A 19,988-nucleotide genomic window follows, 5' to 3' on the forward strand; every position below is an offset into this window, starting at 1 on the left:
CGTGGAGATAAGATGCTTGACCTCTGTTACACTCCTGCAACGCTTACAAAGCTCTCCTTCGCCCAACTTTTGGAAAATCAGATCACTCTTTGATCTTGCTTTTGCTGACGTACAGGCAGGAGCTGAAACAAGAGACAACCATTATTAAAACCATCTACTGTTGGTCCGACCAATCGGCCTCCATGCTGCAGGACTGCTTGATGATGTTGACTGGAATGTCTTCCATGATGAGGTTGTCTCCAAGTTCACTGATAGAGTCATGTATTTCATCCGGAAGTGCACCCCCAGAAATTGGTCAGGGTCTTATTGAACCAGAAACCCCGGGGTCAGTAGTTCCGTGCGAGCAGTACTTACAGCGTGACATAGAGCGTACATCGCTGGCGATTGGCTAGAGCTCAAGAAAAGCAGCTATGATCTGAGCAAAGCTATCAAAGCTGTGAAACAATAATACAGGGACAAGATTGAGTCAAGATTCACAACCACTAGCACGTGACTTGTGGTGAGGGCTGCATACCATCGCAGACTTCAAAGCCAAACATAGTGGTGCCACCAATATCACAGCCTCTCTTCGAGATGCAATCAATCACATTTACGCTCGGTTCGATGCCCTCCTCCGAGGAAAGCCACCGCTACAGCCTGCAATCCGGTCGTCTCTGAGGCTGAGGTACGCAGGTATTTCCAATGAGTGGACAATCGCAAGGCTGCGGGATCGGATGGCATCCCAGGGCAAGTACTCAGGATGTGCACAGCATAGCTGGCAGGTGTGTTTACAGACATTTTTAATCTCTCCCTCTCCCAGTGTAGAGTGCCCTCCTGCTTCAAATTATCCACCATTGTCCCTGTACCAAAAAAGACCATAGAAACATAGAAAATAGGTGCAGGAGTAGGCCATTCGGCCCTTTGAGCCTGCACTGCCATTCAGTATGATCATGGCTGATCATCCAACTCAGAACCCTGTACCTGCTTTCTCTCCATACCCCCGATCCCTTTAGCCACAAGGGCCTTTTATTTTAGAAAGAGACTAAGGTAACATACCTGAACAACTGACGTCCTGTCGCACTCACCTCAATAAGCAAATGCTTTGAGAGGCTGGTCAAGGATTATATCTGCAGCTTGCTACCACCCAAACTGGATCCCCTACAATTCGCCTATCGACACAACCGACAGATGACGCAATAGCCATTGCTCTACTTAACATCCTTGCATATCTGGAGAAGAAGGATGCTTATGTGAGAATGCTGTTCTTGGACTACAGTTCAGCATTCAACACCATTGTTCCATCCAGGCTCGATAAGAAGCTCAGAGACCTTGGCCTTCACCCTGCCTTGTGCAGCTGGATCCTGGACTTCCTGTCAGATCACCAGCAGGTTGTAAGAGTGGGCTCCCTCACCTCTGCCCCTCTGACCCTCAACACAGAAGCCCCTCAGTGCTGTGTACTAAGTTCCCTTCTTTACCCCCTGTATACCTATGACTCTGTCGCTACCCACACCTCTAATCTGATAATTAAATTTGCCGACGACACTACATTGATTGGTCTTCTCTCAAACAATTACGAGGTGGCTTACAGGGAAGGTGTCATCTCTCTGACACAGTGGTGTCAAGAAAACAACCTCCCCTCAATGTCGCAAAAACAAATGAGCTGGTTGTGGATTACAGGAGGAATGGAGACAGGCTAACCCCTATTGACGTCAAATGATCTGGGGTTCAGAGGGTAAACAGCTTTAAGTTTCTTGACATCCACATTACCGAGGACCTCACGTGGTCTGCACACACCAGCTGTGTGGCGAAAAAGACACAACAGTGCCTCTTTCACCTCAGACAGTTGAGGAAGTTTGGTATGGGCCCCGGAATCCTAAGAGCTTTCTACAGGGGCACAATTGAGAACATTCTGACTGGCTGCATCACTGCCTGGTATGGGAACTGTGCCTCCCTTAATCACAGGATTCTGCAGAGAGTGGTGTGAATAGCCCAGCGCATCTGTAGTTGTGAACTTCCCATGATTCAGGACATCTACAAGGACAGGTGTGTAAAAAGGGCCTGTAGGATCATTGGGGACCCAAGTCACCCCAACCACAATCTGTTCCAGCTGCTACCATCCAGGAAATGATACTGCAGCATAAAAACCCAGGACCAACAGGCTCTGGGACTGCTTCTTCCACCAGGCCATTAGAGTGATTAACTCACGCTGATTTAAGTGTACTCTATGTTACGTTGACAGTTTTATTTATTATAAATTATTGTAAATTACTGTTGCATATTTAGATGGAGACATAAAGATCTTTACTCCTAATGTATGTGAAGGATGTAAGCAATAAAGTCAATTCAATTCAATTCAATTCAATTTTAATTCTACTTCCCATTCCTGTTCCAATATGTCAATCCATGACCTCCTTTACTGTTGTGAAGAGGCCGCACTGAGGTTGGAGGAACAACACCTGTCTGGGTAGCCTCCAACCTGATGACATTAACATCGATTTCTTGAACTTCTGGTAATGCCCCCCACCCCCACCATATCCCGTCCTCTTTTCCCTCTCTTCTGTCTCTCACCTTATCTCCTTGCTTCACCACCACCTCCCTCTGGTGCTCCTTCCCCCCTTTTTCTTTCTTCCATGGTCTTCTGTCTTCTCCTATCAGACTCCCTTCTCCAGCCTTGTATCTCTTTTACCAATCAACTTTCCAGCTCTTTACTTCATTCCCCCCCCCCCTTTCTGGTTTCATCTATCACCTTGTGTTTCTCTCTCCCCTCCCGCTTCTTTTAAATCTACTCTTCATTTTTTTTCCCCCACTCCAGTCCCGCCAAATGGTCTCGGCCTGAAATGTCAACGGTACTTTTTTTTTCCATAGATGCTGCCTGGCCTGCTAAATTCCTCCACCGTTTTGTGTGTGTTCCAATATGAGCTTCTCCTTATTATGGATTTAGTCCACTAAATATTCATCTCTATTACAGATTGCGGGCTGATCAACCACAGTCACTAAATTGCCATCCACTGCTGACTTTCCCAGAGATTAGTCCCCCAAGTTGTTAACTTCACTGAATTTTACAAAGGAATGCAGCTCACACTAAACAGCTGAAAAACTAAGGTGGTCTACCATCATGCCTCTGGTCCACAGTCTGGAAAGTCCAGGTCCAAAATGAAACTCAGGAAAAAGGAGATAATTTCCTTATCTTGAGAGCCTCCTCTCAATGAAGAATGACTGTTGAAACTTGCCTAAGGCTCTAATGTACTAATTTGGCTTGAAATGAGGAAAGGAGTATTCAAAGATAAAGATCCCAAACTCAGTACTCCTGATGAAGGGTTTCGGCCCGAAACGTCGTTATTACCGCCTCCCAAAGATGCTGTCTGGCCTGCTGAGTTCTGCCAGCATTTTGTGTTTTTTATTTATTTCCAGCATCTGCAGATTCACTCGTGTTGCCAAACTCAGTACTATGTTTTGCGGCAAATCTGTCATCCCCATCTTTTGGGATCATGGCAAACGCACAAAACACCAGGGGAACTAACACCATGACCAAAGATCCAACAAATAGATTTGCAGACCAATTTTAATATCCTTTTGACAGGCCAACATATCCAGCAGCGAGGCTTTGGCCATGCACATTTCTTGAAGCATGAATGCTTCTCCAATATCAAGAGATTTCAGAATCAGGTTTATTATCACCGGCATATGTCGTGGAATTTATTTTATTTAAAGCAGCAGCAGTTCAATGCAATACATTATATAGAAGAAAGAAAATAGAGTAAATGCTTCAAGGGACCCAAAGTCTTCCTATGCAATGTAACATCCTCATTGAAGAAGTTCACTTCAATCACTGGCCACAACCATTCAGGGTGAAGGACAGAATCCAGGAAGGTCCCATGTTCTTCAGGGGTTATAGTAGGAGCACATTGCAGCCTTTTACATCCTATGGTAGGACTGCACAACATTCCTGACTACCCACCCATTCGCTGCATCAAATGATCCCACGCAGAAATCTTCAGCCGTCTTAGGACTGGAGTAAAAAATAAATCATCCATCACCCTGAGGGATTATCTAAGAGAAAGAAATGTGATAAGCACCAGTAGAACCTGTGGATCAGGCTCAACAATCACTTGAACAACTCGCATGATTACTCTTTCATTGGTTTTTGTACTTTAAGTTTAACAAATAGTTTGTGTTCTAGTCATTACCACAGTAATTCTTACCATGCGTGGAATGAAATGACTGACCAATAGGATGATGTGTAAATGACTGCAGTTGCTTAATAGGAAAAAGAACTGGCTGGAAAAAAACCTCTTATTTTGTACATTTGAATCCTGCAAATAAAGAACAATTAAGTATACGATAATCACAACCAGATTTACACATCCATGAGACTGAATCTACTGTTTTTATGAATAATAGTAGTAAAATTTTATTTCTTGACATATTAAAAAGGATTTGAAAGCCATAGCTCAACATATTACCCCTTCATCAGATATGAATAATACTAACTTGATTACTTTTTGACAATGTCACAGGATTGTTTGGATTTGTAAAATTTAATATAGTGAATTAGTAATTTTTATGTTTTGCGCATGATAAGAGAGTAAAATTTTGTGTGATTGCTTTTATGAAGGGATGAGATTTGATGGCCTAATTCTGCTTCTATGTCTTATTGTCTTGAGATGCTTTTGCTATGTTAAGAGATGATATGTAAAACCAAGATTTTGGCTGTAAGTTGGAAAATGCGCAAAACCACTCATTATGTATAACCATACTTCCAAGGAATTGTAATGCATGTAATTAAAAGCACATAAGACAGATGTGAAAGAACAATTACTAAGAGTGGAGGGAGTATACAGTATTTTGCCATTTTCAGGAATGAATCTACGTACATTGGACTTTTGAATTTGTACAGGTATGTGTTTGGATGTGGTTACAATGCAGCCATGAAGGCCTGTACCAAATCCCTTTGAAAGGTTAGTGCAGCCCAGCAAAACCTGTTAGGGATGACCTGTATTGTCATTGTTGGCTTGCCTTTAAGTAAAGATGCAGCAAAATGATTACTTTAACATTATGTAGTTCAAATTGCTGACTATTGACAAGTGTCTCCACAGTGAAGCTGTTTTCACCCATGCAGTAGTTTTACTGAGAAATGCCTTGTATGGATTTGTCAATACTTTATATTTGCTCAGTGGCCACTTTATTAGGTTTCTCCCATACCTAATAAAGTGGCCACTGAGTGAACATTTATGATCTTCTGCTGCTGTAGCTCATCCACTTCAAGGTTCAGTGTGCTGTGCATTTAGAGATGCTCTTCCGCACACCACTCTTGTAACGTGTGGTTATTTGAGTTACTGTCGCCTTCCTGTCAGCTTGAACTGGTCTGGCCATCTCCTCTGATCTCACTCATTAACAAGGCATTTTTGCCTACAGAACTGCCACTTGCTGGATGTTTTTCACACTATTCTCTGTAAACTCTAGAGACTGTTGTGTATAAGTAAGTAAATAAATAAATAATCCCATGAGATCTACAGTTTCTGAGATACCCTGTCGGGCACCAACAAGCATTAACATTCAGTGTCACTTAGATCACATTTCTTCACCATTCTGATATTTGCAGTGAACAAAAACTGAACCCCTTGACCATGTCTGCATGCGTCTATGCATTGAGTTGCTGCCACATGATGGCTTATTAGATAGTTGCAGGAACGAGCAGGTGTACCTAATAATGTGGCCACTGAAGGCATAGTCAATAAGGACCAGTAGCTTAAAGTGATCAAAAATAGTTATGCCCTTTTTATTTTTTCAGTTAATCTCACCAGGTTTAAAATTCAATGACAAAAAAATGTAGTGACATTGAGAAGGTTCAAAGGACACTTACGAAAATGATTCCGTGATTGAAAGGCTTATCATATGAGGAGTGTTTCATAGCTCTGGGCCTGTACTCACACGAATTCAGAAGAATGAGGGGGGGATCTCATTGAAGCTTATCGAATGTTGAAAAGCCTCGATAGACTGGATGTGGAGAGGACATTTCCTAGAGTGGACAGTGGTCTGAGACCAGAGGACACAGTCTCAGAGTAGAGGGATGCCCATTTAGAATGTGATGCGGAGGAATTTGTTTAGCCAGAGAGTAGTGAATCTGTGAAATTCTTGCCTCACCAGCTAAGGAGGCCAATATTTAAGGAAGAGGTTGATAGATTCTTGACTGGTGAGGGCATGAAAGGGTATGGGGAGAAGGCAGGAGACTGGGGCTGAGGGGGAAATGGATCAGCCACAATGAAATGGTGGAGCGGACTCAATTGGCCAAATGGCCTAATTCTGCTCCTATATTTGATAGATTCACGGACAATACTTAGCAGTGTTTGGGCACTTGATTAATTGGAGTTGTTTATTATCTGAAGGATTATGCCATCTTTCTACTAACTTAGAATATGCTCACTGGCATGTTGGTTCCTTTTATTTCATAGATGCAACTATTGGAAAGGATATTTGTGTTGACCGTCAATGTTTTTAGTTCTTTAGAATGGAACCTATGTACATATTTTTTCATGAACTGTATTGCACAAGTTTATCCATTTCAGCGCAGCATAAGTTCATCCAGTCAATAGTAATAATGTTTCTAATAATCATTCTATTGTTACTGTTGTTCAGTTATATTAACACTGTGACATTCACAGATATCTAGGCAATCTACACAATTAAAAGAGATTTTTAATTTTTCATGGTTGGGTATCATCTATGCAAAGAAAAACTGTCACACACTGGTGCCTTTCATGAAACTGAAGAAGTCAAAAATGTTTTGAAGAGGGAGGGGTGGAGAGAAAGAGGATAAGATGGAAATGAAGAAAGTCAAAAGTGAAAAAAAGTTAGTGGTGCTATCTAAAAGAAGGTGTTCTTTTAAAACTGGGGGTAGATTGTCAGTAATTAAAATAAGAAGTGTTACTTGCTGGGTGCAACTTGGCCTTCTGTATTCAATGTAAAATACATGACAGTGGTGGGGCTCATCACCAACAATGATGAGATGGCCTACAGCGGGGTCTACGAGAAAACTCATTAATGCCTCAACTTTCTGAGGAGGCTGAAGGGAGTTGGACTATGCACATCGATACTCGTGTCCTTCTACAGATGTGCAGTAGAGAGCATCCTAACATGCATCATCAATATATGACACAGAATCTGTACTATGGCAGAGAGGGAGGCTCTACAACAAGTGGTCATAGAAATAGAATTACAATAGAAATACAATTGTGTCAGTGTGAATTAATCATTCTGATGGCCTGGTGGAAGAAGCTGTCCGGGAGCTGGTTTGTCCTGGCTTTTATGCTGTGGTACGATTTCCTGGATGGTAGCAGCTGGAGCAGTTTGTAGTTGGGGTTACTCAGGTCCCCAATGATCCTTTGGGCCCTTTTTATGCACCTATCTCTGTAAATGTCCTGAATAATGGGAAGTTCACATCTACAGATGCGCTGGGCTGTCCGCACCACTCTCTGCAGAGCTCTGCGATTGAGAGAAGTACAGTTCCCATACCAGGCAGTGATGCAGCCAGTCAGATGCTCTCAATTGTGTCCCTGTAGAAAGTCCTTAGGTTTGGGGCACTCATGCCAATCTCCTTCAACTGTTTGAGGTGAAAGAGGCACAGTTGTGCATTTTCACCACACAGCCAGTATGTACAGACCACGTGAGATCTTTGGTGTTGTGTATGCTGAAGAACTTAAAGCTGTTCACCTTCTCTACCCCAGATCCATTGATGTCAATAGGGGTTAGCCTGTCTCCATTTCTCCTGTAGTCCACAACTACCTCTTTTGTTTTTGAGACATTGAGGAAGAGATTGTTTTCTTGACATCACTGTGTCAGGGCGATGACTTCTCTATAGGCTGCCTCATTATTATTTGGGATAAGACCAATCAATGAAGTGTAAGGGGTTTCTTCTTTATGTTACTGCATATGTTAATCAACATGGCTTCTTTGTTATGTTAGAGGTAAGAATGCTTCTGTATGGTGAGAGAGTGCTTTCTCTCGCAGCTTGTTTGGGTTATAATTACTGATAACGAGAATTGTATTCATTTGTTAACCAATTTGGATAGATGTTATTCTGTCTTGTGGGTCTGTAAGCTAGTGTTGTGCGGGCTTTTGGGGAGATGGAGGGGAGATCGAGAGGAAGGAGGTCGTGCTGGATGTGCGCTGGTCGACCACCAAGGTTGGTCCCAGGCGACGGGTCGAGGAGGTTGGAGAAGATCGAATAGTGGACCGAAGACTTCGATAGTTGAGCTCCAACGGTTGTGCACAAATTGACTGAACTCTAATAAGTTTTGGCGCCTTTTCTTTCTTTTCTTTCACATATATTGTATTGCTATTAATTACCTAGTTCTAGTAAGATTTATAAAGTGTATTCTGTAAACGTACATGGTGTGCGGTTTGATATTGTATGTGCGAGTTTGTACCAGTCTGCATTTCACAGCATCCACGGAAACGGGAGACACGGTTTAGCGGGTGGACAGATTCCCCCAGACATACATCAACCGATCGCGTGAGCGTTACAGTAGTATTATCTGCAAATTTAATTAGCAGTTTGGAGCTGTGGGTGGTGATACAGTCCAGGGTATACAGGGAGTAAAGGAGGGGACACAGCTCTGAGGGGCTTCTATGTTGAGGTTCAGAGGGGCAGAGGTGAGGATGCCCACTTTTACCACCAGCTGGTGATCTGACAGGATGTTCAGGATCCAGCTGCACAAGGCAGGGTGAAGGCTGAGGTCTCTGAGCTTCTTGTCAAACTTGGAGGGAATTATGTTGTTGAATGCTGAATTGTAATCCAAGAACAGCAATTTCATAAGCATCCCTCTTCTCCAGGTGTGTAAGGACGGTGTGTAGAGCTGTGGTTATTGCGTCATCTGTTGATTGGTTGTGTTGGTAGACGAATTGTAGGGGACCAGTGTTGGTGATTGCATGCTGCAAATGTAGTCCTTGACCAGCCTCTCAAAGCATTTGCTTATTATTGAGGTGAGTGCGACAGGACACCAGTCATTCAGATGTATTACCTTGCTCTTTTTAGGTACAGGGACAATGGTGGATGTTTTAAAACAGGAGAGCACTCTACACTGGGAGAGGAAGAGATTAAAAATGTTTGTCAACACACCTGCCAGTTGTGCTGCACACATCCTGAGTACTTGCCCTGGGATGCCATCCGATCCCATAGCCTTGCGACTGTCCACTCATTGGAAACATCTGTGTACTTCAGTGTTAGAGGTGACCAAGGTGCAGGTCGCTTCAGTGGCTCTCTTCAGGGGCTCAGTGTTGTCGACATCGAACTGAGTGTAAAAAAAGATTTAGCTCATCTGGGAGAGAGGCAGTGATGTTGGCAGCACCACTGTACATAGCTTTGAAGACTGCGATGGTGTGCAGACCTTGCCATAAGCTGTGTGTGTTTTTGATGGAGAGTTGTGTCGGGATCTTGTTCCTGTATTGTTGTTTCGCTGCCTTGATGACTTTCCGTAGATGGTAGCTGCAGCTCTTGACTTCCTGTTGGTTATCAGGATCATAAGCTCTTGTCTTACGTGGTAAGTGCAGCACACACGGAACTATTGATCCAGGGTTTCTGGTTTGGATGCTCCCTGACTGACTTTTGGGAGACAAAATGAATAACTTCTGGATGAAGCTCTTGACCACTTCTGTGAACTCGGAGACATCCTCGTCATGGAAGACATTCCAGTTGATGTCATCAAAGCAGTCCTGTAGCATGGAGACTGATTGGCCGGATCAATAGTGGACAGTTTTAAATATGGCCGCCTCTTGTTTCAGCTTCTGCCTGTGTACAGGCAGAAGCAAGATGGAGAAGTGATCCAACTTACCAAACGGCGGACGGAGGAGCGCTTTGTTAGCATTGTGGAAGGGAGAGTAGGGAGTAGTCGAGTATGCTATCTCCCTGTGTTCCACAAGCTCTATTAAAGTCTTTGACAACGATGAAAGAAGCCTCTGGAAGAAGCCTCTGGGTGTACAGTTTCCAGGGTGCTGTTGGTCTCATACAGTTCCTTGAGAGCCAGGTCAGTATCAGCCTGTACCTAGCATCACTTTATGAACATACAAATAATCTATGTATATAAGCTCTCTTATGCAATTATATTTATTGTTCTTTTATTATTGTTATTTAGTGTTTTTCTTTTTTTTTGCTGCATTGGATTCGAAGTAACTAATATTTTGTTTTCCTTTATACCTGTGTACTAGAAATGACATTTAAAAAATCTTGAATCATGAATTTAAAATTTAGATTGCAGGCTTGAGTGCCATATTTCCAGTTGTACACTTTTTTGGTCTCATCGGGAGAATTTAGATTTAATTACTCTCTTCTATTTGTACCTTGCTTAGACGAATCCATTTATTATAATCATAAAGATATACAGCAAAGAGATAGACCCTTTTCTGAGCTTTGAGCCTGCCCTCTACAAAATTTCAATTGCTTTTCCCCAGAGGGGAATTACCCGATAGAAATACATAAAATTGAAAGGAACAGATCGGGTTGATAAAGATTTTTATCTTCTGGGTCCACACTAACCAACAATCACCCATATACTGTACATTAATCCTACGCTAACCCCAATTTATTTATTTATTTATTTATTCTCCTCACATTCTCCTCAAATTCCAAGATGGCGGCGCGGCGCAGCTTGCAGCGGCCACTCCGGAGCTGATTATCTGTTTTTTGTGAAGTGGGGTGCCGTGCACAATCATAATCGATTGAAAACGGACGTGGGAGCATGGAGGAACATCGGGAACATCTCCAGGAAGACCTTCTTCGTTGCTGCTGCTGCTGTGAGGTCCGGGACTCTGCTGGGAAGAACAGGCCCCCAGTCCTTGGGGTCGCGTTGCCGATGGCCGTTGGCGGGGCTGTCTTAATACGCTCGGCAGAGGATGGTGCTCGGAGAAGCTGTGCCTGAGGGGATGGTCGTTGACTCGGAGGTTCGACGGACTTGGAGTCCGCTGCGGTCAGGTCGCTTTCGGTGTGTGCTGTGTCTGCGAGGCTGGGTCCGATGGAGCTTTCATTGTGTGCTGCGTCTGCGAGGCTGAGTTGGGCAGCGCCGTGGAAGTCCATAGCGGGGGTATTCCCTTCTGCCGCCGGCGTGGGATGGCGAGTCTGTCGGGACCCTGGGGACTTATGGAAACTGTGTGGTGATTTCTTTTGAACTTATAGTCTTTTAACATCTTTGGACTATTTTTACTGTGCCCATGGTCGTTTTTTTAAAATCAGTTATGCTTTTGTTTGCACTGTTGTAACTATGTGGTTTTGTGCAGGTCTTGTAGCTTTAGATTTTGGTCTTGTTTTGTCTGGTGGATTTGGAGCTCCTTTCCGGGGAACACACTAAGACTGTAGCGCAATATTAATACGCAGCAGCCTCTCCGGACTCTGGATTGGGGATTGCCAAACGTTATGTGGATTTTCTGGTGTAGTCTGTTTTGTCATATGCTTTTGTGATATTATTCTGGAGGAACGTTGTCTCATTTTTTAACTGCATTGCATTTGTGGTTTCTAAATGACAAATAAACTGAATCTGAATTCTTATCATTTCCTAGATTATATCACTCACCAGTGCAGTTTATGCAATTTGTGGTGGTCCATTAAGCAACTAGTCCATGTGTCTTTGGGATATGTGAGGGAACCGGAAGGAATTGACACTACTGTTATTTGTTAACCACTTGTTCTGCTGGTATCATTGCTACGAGTCATTTATTCTTTCCAGGTCTCTGCCATATTATAGAACAACTTTACTTTTCTCAGCAACTTGGAACTGTTTTATTTAGAATTTTGTTTTCTCCCATTTAGATCCTTTAGACAATTAGACCATAAGACATAGGAGCAGAATTAAGCAGTTCGGCCCATCTGCCTCACCGCCCAATCATGGCTGACCCTCAACCCCACACTCCCACACTCCCTTGCAACTATTGACACCCTTACCAATCAAGAAACTGTCAAGCTCTGCCTTAAATAGACCCAGTGTCTTAGCCTCTATAGCCACCATAGGCAATGAATTCCACAAATTCACTACTCTCTGGCTAAAGGAATTCCTCCTCATCTCTGTCCTAAATGGACATCCCTCTGTTCTGACGCTGTGCCTTCTGGTCCTAAATTCCCCCACTCCACATCTACTCTATGTAGGCCTTTCAATACTCGATAGGTTTCAATGAGGCTCTCCCTCATTCTTATAAACTACAGTGAATATATGGCCAGAGTCATCGTGTTCCTCATGTGTTAATTTTTTCTTACTAAAATCATTCTTGTGAACCTCCTGGACTCTCGACAATGCCAGTACATCTTTTGTTAGATAAGACGTCCAAAACTGCTCACATTACTCCAAGTGCAGTCTGACCAATGCCTTAAAGCATTACATCCTTGTTTTTATATTCTAGACCTCTCAGAATGAATGCTAACATTGCATTTGTCTTTCTGACCAATGACTCAACACCTACAAGTAAACCTTTAAGGAATCCCTGCACAAGGACTCTCAGGCCCCTCTACTCCTTTGATTTTTGAATTTTATCCCCAGTTAGAAAGTCTATGCCTTTATTCCTTCTCCAAAGTGCATAACCATACACTTCCCTAAATTATATTGCATCTTACACTTCTTTTCCCATTGTCTCAGTCCTTCAACAGTCTCACTGCTTCCTTAATACTGCCTGCCCCTCCATCTGTTTTTGTATCGACTACAAACTTAGTCACAAAGTCATCAATTCTGTTATCCAAATCACGAAAAGAAGTGGGCCCAGCAATGACAGTCATCAGCAGCCAACCATAGCATGCCTCCTTTATTCCTGCACTTTGCTTTTTGCCAGTTAGCATATCTTCTATCCATATTAATGTCTTTCCTGTAATACCATGGGCTCTTACCTTGTTAAGCAGCTTCTTATCAGCACCTTGTCAATGGCCTTCTTAAAATCCAAGTATATGACATCCACTGACTCTTTCTCTATCCTGTTTATTTCCTCAAAGATTTTCAACAGATTTGTCAGTCAGGGTTTCCCCTTAAGGAAACCATGCAGACTTTAGCCTATTTAATCATGTGCCTCCAAGTACCCCAAAACCTCATCCTTAATAATGGACTCCAGCCTCTTCCCAACCACTGAAGTAAGGCATATTGGCCTGTAATTTCCTTTCTTCTGCCTCCTTCCCTTCTTAAAGAATGCAGTGGCCTCTGCAATTTTTCAGTCCTCTTGAACTATTAAAGAATCTAGAGATTCTTGAAAAATCATTACTAATGCCTCCACAATCTTTTGATCTACCTCTTTCTGAACTCTGGGGTATAGTCCATCTGGTCCAGGAGACTTATCTACCTCAGACTTTTCAGCTTCCTAGAAATCATCTCCTTAGTAATAGCAACTACACACACTTCTCCCTGACACTCTAAAAATTTCTGGCATACTGCTATATCTTCCACAGTGAAGACTGACACAAGATATTTATTAAGTTTATACGCAATTTCTTTGTTCTCTTTTACTCTTTATATATATATGAACAATCTTATGGTATCCTCTGATATTATTGGCTAGCTTAACTTCATATTTCATTTTTTTTCTCTTATGGCTTTTTAGTTGTTTTTTAAAAGCTTCACAAACTTCAAACTAAATTTATGTTGATCTAAGACTTTAATTTGTTTTTTCTCTACACAGCTGATGTCTTGTTAAAAATTTCCAGCTCCAGTATTTTGCTATTGGATTAAAGGGTTTGTTCCTCTTTTTAATGTGGAAATGAAGAGGAGCAAATAGTTGATACCAAGACACTGAAGAGATAGATTTGTGTGAGCCTCTATTTACAAGGTGTGCTGAAGAATGTAATGCTTTGTGATAAAAAGTGGTTGAAGTAGAGATTATTGCATCCTTCAAAGGGAAATTGGAGAGATTTGCAAGGTGTAAAAATGTTTAAATATGATAAGGTGAATGAGAGCATTAGTGGAATCAATGCTAAAAGGGATCATTACAACATTTATTGTTTTAATGATACAGCATGGAACAGGCTGTTGTAGCTTAATGAGCCTCACCACCCAGTCACCCCTGACTTAACCTTAGCTCAATACAGAACAATGTACAATGACTAATTAACCTGTTAACCTGTGGGTCTTTGAAATGTGGGGGGAAACAGGAGCGCTTAAAGTAAACCCACATTATTATGGGAAGGAACACACAAACTCTTTATAAAGGTGACGTCAGAATTGAACTATGAACTCTGACGCCCCAAACTGAAGTAGCATTGTGCTAAGTGCTATGCTGCTTTGTATAGTGAGATACATCTCTGACGGAGGAACTCGGTGCTGACCCTGCCCTTTCTACTTCTGTCCACTGCTTTGCTGGTAACCTGGTTGAGGATTCAGTGCTCTAGAGCACTCACAATAAAATGTTTTTTTTTGCTGCATTACTTAGTGTGGAATGACCCACTGTGGCAATGTGTTATGGTAGCATGTGAGGGTTGGTGTTGGACATGCTGGAACAAGTGTTGCAGCTATTCAGTGCTAAGTTTAGATCTGCATCTGAACTGGCACCGTAAGTGAGTGCCAGTCATTTTTGGCCATTGGCAGTAGCTTATCCACTTGTTGACATACTGTTTGTATCCTTGGTGTTTCTTCATCAGTTGTTCAATGTGATAGAAGTTGTTCACAATGCCCTTTTTGTCAGTCTGGAAATTGCCCCATAGTTACAAATTCAGTGCCCTACTACCTCAAGTGAGATTGTTGGGATTGAGAAAACTGAGTCAGGAGCCTGAACCTGAACCTGGAGGTGTGGGACCTAAGGCTCCTGTACTCCACAGTCAATGGTAGTATTAAGAAAAGGTCATGTGGGGGTCCTTGGTGATAGAGTCGTAGAGTCACGGAAGAGTACAGCACAGAAACAGGCCCTTCAGACCATCCGGTCTGTGACAAACTATTTAAACGGCCTACTCCCATGGACTGCAGTGGGACCATTACTTTCAAACTCCTCTTAAGCATTGAAATCGAACTCATGTGCATCACTTGCACTAGCAGCTTATTCCACACTCTCACAATCCTCTTGACTGAAGAAGTTTCCCCTCATGTTCCCCTTAAATTTTTTCACCTTTCATCCTTAACCCATTACCTCTAGTTGTAGGTCCACCCAACCTCAGTGGAAAAAGCCTGCTTGCATTTACCCTATCTATATCCCTCACAATTTTGTATACCTTTATCAAATCTTCCCTCAATCTTCTACATTCCAAGGAATAAAGTCCTAATTTATTCAGTCTTCCCTTATAACTGTGGTCCTCCAATCCCGGCAACATCCTTGTAAATTTTCTTTGTATTCTTTCAACCTTTACAGCTTTTCTGTAGGTAGGTGACCAAAACAGCACACAACACTCCAAATTAGTCCTTACCAAAGTCTTATACAACTTCAACACAGCATCCCATCTCCTGTATTCAGTACTTTGTTTTATGAAGGCCAGTGTGTCTAAAGTTTTCCTCATGACCATATCTATCCGTTTACCTGTGGTAGTGCTCCTTGTAAATGTGCTCAATGGTGGGGAGAGCTTTGCCTGTGATACACTGTGTCCGCTAAGTTCCTGTAGACTGGCCTGCAGTAATGGGCTGGATTCACTGTGCCAATTCAAAGGCATCCCTTACACTCTTCATCTCTGCATTGTAAGAGCGTACCCTTACCCTGGACAGCCCTCAGGCAGCCACTACGCATTACCTGAATTATTCAGTCCACACTGATCTATGTAGTGTGGAGTTAACTGTTTCATTGCTGCAGGAGTGCCAGCAGAAATCAAAGTTCAGATTAAGTTCCTGACACAGCAGAATACAGCCAGAACAGACGGCTGTTTAATCTCCAGGGAAGTGTGCACTTCTGGGTGTTCTGACATCTGGCTCGAGAAGCTTTTAAAAATGAATATTCTGTAAAGTAGCAAGTGGGTTAACATGTGGGTTGTGCCCAGAACCATTTCACAACTTTCTCATTGGCATAGCGATCAAATTGCTGACATAATCAGTGAGTCTGTAGGATGTGGTGGCTCTAACTTTGTGATTCATACAACGGTACCCTTTTTCTCTGACCATACAGAATATGAAACATATTGTGAATACCATGGCAAGTTACTTCCTTTTGGGTTATGTATTTAATTTATGTAAGATATTTTAGGATGTGAATATGTACAATAGTTGGTTAGAAATTTCCTCATAGTTTGTATAGTTAATATTTGCATAATTATTTGCAATTGGATCTTATCATTAAATTAAAAGTACTGCAAATATTGGCAATTCAAATGAAAAAGAGAAAATGCTAGAAACACACAATTCTGATGGAAGGTTATCAATCTGAAAGATTTACTTTTGTTTCTTATCCATAGATGGCAGCTAATCAGTTGAGTATTTGCATCCTTTTCCATTTTATTGTTATTGAATCATTTCAAGAAATTATACAGTCGGCCCTCCGTATCCGTGGGTTCCGCATCCGTGAATTCAACCAACTGTGGATCGGGATCGGAAAAAAAACCCCGGAAGTTTCCTCTCCAGCACTCGTTGTTTGAGCATGTACAGACTTTTTTTCTTGTCATTATTCCCTAAACAATACAGTATAACAACTATTTACATTGTATTAGGTATTACAAGTAATCTAGAGATGATTTAAAGTATACGGGAGGATGTGCGTAGGTTATATGTAAATACTACACCATTTTATATACGGGACCTGAGTGTCCGTGGAATTTGGTATCTGCGGGGGGTCCCGGAATCAAACCTCCACTGATCCGGAGAGCCGACTGTATGTCTAAACATGGAAATTTAAGTTAATAAAACTCACCAAGTGAACTTGTTCCCCTGTGTGTTTAGTATTCTGTTGCTGCTTCAAAGTACTGTGGAGAGTTCACAGTTACAGTGGTAGTTACTGTAAGATTCACCTAAATTATTGACCATCTTTTAATTATTTGCTTTGTAGGCTCAGCTACTGGACATGAAGTCTGAGCTAATCGATACTCAGGCTGAGAAAGCTGTGTTGGAGAAAGAAGTACATGATCAGCTTTTACAGCTTCATGCTGTCCAACTCCAGTTGCACGCCAAGACTGGGCAGAATGTTGACTCAGGCTCAATCAAGGCTAAGCTGGTATGTTATCATTAAAACAAAATTAATTCATTCTAAAGTTACCTAGCTTTGTTTTGAGCATTGGAATTATTTGGGTTGCTCCTGTTTTATGCAAATTATATTCATGCATCAACTTCAACACAAGGGAGGAAGTGTTAAACCCTTCATGACTCTGGTGATCAATTAAAGGGTCTACCGAACCTCATCCCAGTTTCTAGTACAAGCTTCACAACCTTGTTGATCTTGACTCTTCAACTACACAACAATGATGAGGTTTTATATTTTTTACTACTCTTTCAGGCAGTGAGTTCTAGACTCCTGCCACTTTATGGGTAAAAATAATCCTTCATCTCTTCACCACTCTTAAGAAAATTGATCCTTGCTGTTGACTTTATTTAGGTCCTTCATAACTTTATGCAATTCAGCTATGTTCTTTCACAGCCTTCACTGTTAGAGAAAACAGTCTCAGCCCATCTATTTTTTATTTTAGCTGCAGTTTTCTATTTCTGTACAATCTTTATAAAACCAGTCTGCATCCTTTATAGTATAATCACACCTTTCCTGTATTGACCAAAACTATTTGCAGAACTCAGCACACAAAAAAGTACTGTCGACATTTCAGGCTGAAACCCTTCGAGAAAACCAGTCCTGCCGAAGAATTTTGGCCCGAAGCATTGACTGTACTTTTTTCCATAGATGCTGCCTAGCCTGCTGAGTTCCTTCAACATTTAGTGTGTGTTGCTCGGATTTCCAGCATCTGCAGATTTTCTTTTGCTTGCAGAACTCAAGCTAGTTTTGAGTACAGTTTTAATGTAACTTTCCTATTGTTCTGTGCTTCAGAATTCCATTTTTTAAAAAACTATCTTATAAATTTATCTTGCTGCCTTTGAGGATTTGGGAATATATGTTTCAAGTCTGTCTGCTTCTCCACAATATGAATTGTCCTTCCTTATTTTTCCTACCTCCTTTTTGTTGCATCTCCACTTGTATATTTATGTAATTATCTCAGCTTCTAGTTCCATTTGCCAAACAGAGCAGAACACCTCTATCTCTGTACAGTATCAATACGTTTCCCCTTCACCATTAACCAAGTGGGAAATGCTTCTGTCAATTGGAAATTTCTTTTATTATGTTCCTTCTGTTCTAAGTGATTTACAGTATATTACAATAAAGTGATGTACTGTGTTTTATTTATTTATTGAAATATGGCCCTGAATAGGCCTTTGAGCCGTGCTGCCTAGCAATCCCCCAGCTTAATCACAGGACAGTTTACAATGATTAATTAACCTACCAACCGGTTTGTTTTTAGATAGTGGGAGGAAACCCAGGCAGTCACAGGGAGAATGTACAAACTCCTTACATGTGGCGATGGGAATTGAACCCTGTTGGTTGTACTGTAAACATGATGCAAACCGCAATGCTACCATGCAGCCCCATATTGTAGATTACTATACACTAAAGATTGAGTTCTGACCATAGTGGAATCCTACCAGTAATATTGTATACACATTTGTTGTCCATTTGTAATCTTTTGGATATATAGATGTTTTAACTTAAAATGCTGCTCCTTTCACTGTAGTGCTGTAGAATTATATGGCAATGAATATTATCTCTATGGGGCTTTTGTACAAACTCCTTTGATTTCTCTTTTTTTCAGTGAATGTACCTTTTTAACTGTTTTCTATATGCTAACTTACTAACTTTTTCTTTCCTGTCCCAAGTCTGTCCATTCAGTGGATGAGATGGTAAGTGAGCACGCTGGTGTGGTTTTGTGTTGTGGGCTTTGTGCCAGCTCATGCTGCCTTCCATTAGTTTTGTACTTTCCGTATGTATCACGCTGGAATTTTGATTTTGGACTCTAGCAGAGGACTAACTGTTTGGTAAATAGAGTTAGTGTTTGATGTTTACATTGAGCACAACAGTGATAAATTGAACTAGGCCTCACCAGTAATTCGATATAAATAAGTTAATTCACTGTTACTACAACTCTTAATATGTTGACCATTTTTCACTGGTGTTTTACCAGAGTTATTACAATATACATTTTTTACAAACTCAGTGTAGAATATGTAGAATTCGTAACAAGGTGGATGAATTGAATGTGCAGATAGTTATTAATGAATATGATATAGTTGGGATCACAGAGACATGGCTCCAGGGTGCTCAACATCCAGGGATATTCAATATTCAGGAGAGATAGACAGGAAAGAAAAGGAGGTGGGGTAACATTGCTGGGAGATTAATGCAATAGAAAGGAAGGACATTAGCCTGGAGGATGTGGAATCGATATGGGTAGAGCTGCATAACACTAAGGGGTAGAAAACGCTGGTGGGAGTTGTGTACAGGCCACCTAACAGTAGTAGTGAGGTTGGGGATGGCATTAAACAGGAAATTAGAAATACATGCAATAAAGGAACAGTAGTTATAATGGGTGACTTCAATCTACATATAGATTGGGTGAACCAAATTGGTAAGGGTGCAGAAGAAGAGGATTTCTTGGAATGTATGCGAGATGGTTTTCTGAACCAACATGTCGAGGAACCAGCTAGAGAGCAGGCCATTCTAGATTGGGATTTGAGCAATGAGGAAGGGTTAGTTAGCAATCTTGTCGTGCAAGGCCCCTTGGGTAAGAGTGACCATAATATGGTGGAATTCTTCATTAAGATGGAGAGTGACATAGTTAATTCAGAAACAAAGGTTCTGAACTTAAAGAAGGGTAACTTTGAAGGTATGAGACGTGAATTAGCTAAGATAGACTGGCAAATGATACTTAAAGGGTTGATGGTGGATATGCAATGGCAAGCATTTAAAGATCGCATGGATGAACTGCACCAATTGTTCATCCCAGTTTAGCAAAAGAATAAACCAGGGAAGGCAGACAAGGCGTGGCTGACAAGGGAAATTAGGGATAGTATCAAGTTCAAAGAAGAAACCTATAAATTAGCCAGAAAAAGCGG

General features: G+C 41.6%; 1 protein-coding gene across 2 annotated transcripts in view; it reads left to right on the forward strand.

The window, feature by feature from the left end:
- Positions 1–19,988, forward strand: part of gopc (golgi-associated PDZ and coiled-coil motif containing) — a 54,916-nt gene that overhangs the window by 10,997 nt on the left and 23,931 nt on the right. Inside the window, exons 2-3 of one of the 2 annotated variants that reach the window (XM_073057404.1) lie at positions 16,888–17,052; positions 18,753–18,776. In XM_073057404.1, coding sequence (XP_072913505.1) covers positions 16,888–17,052; positions 18,753–18,776 — 189 coding nt within the window. The remainder of the gene's footprint in view (positions 1–16,887; positions 17,053–18,752; positions 18,777–19,988) is intronic. The other variant, XM_073057405.1, reaches the window with a different exon arrangement.

Source organism: Hemitrygon akajei, chromosome 9 (assembly GCF_048418815.1).
Source record: "Hemitrygon akajei chromosome 9, sHemAka1.3, whole genome shotgun sequence".
In the NCBI taxonomy this organism is placed as follows: Eukaryota; Metazoa; Chordata; class Chondrichthyes; order Myliobatiformes; family Dasyatidae; genus Hemitrygon; species Hemitrygon akajei.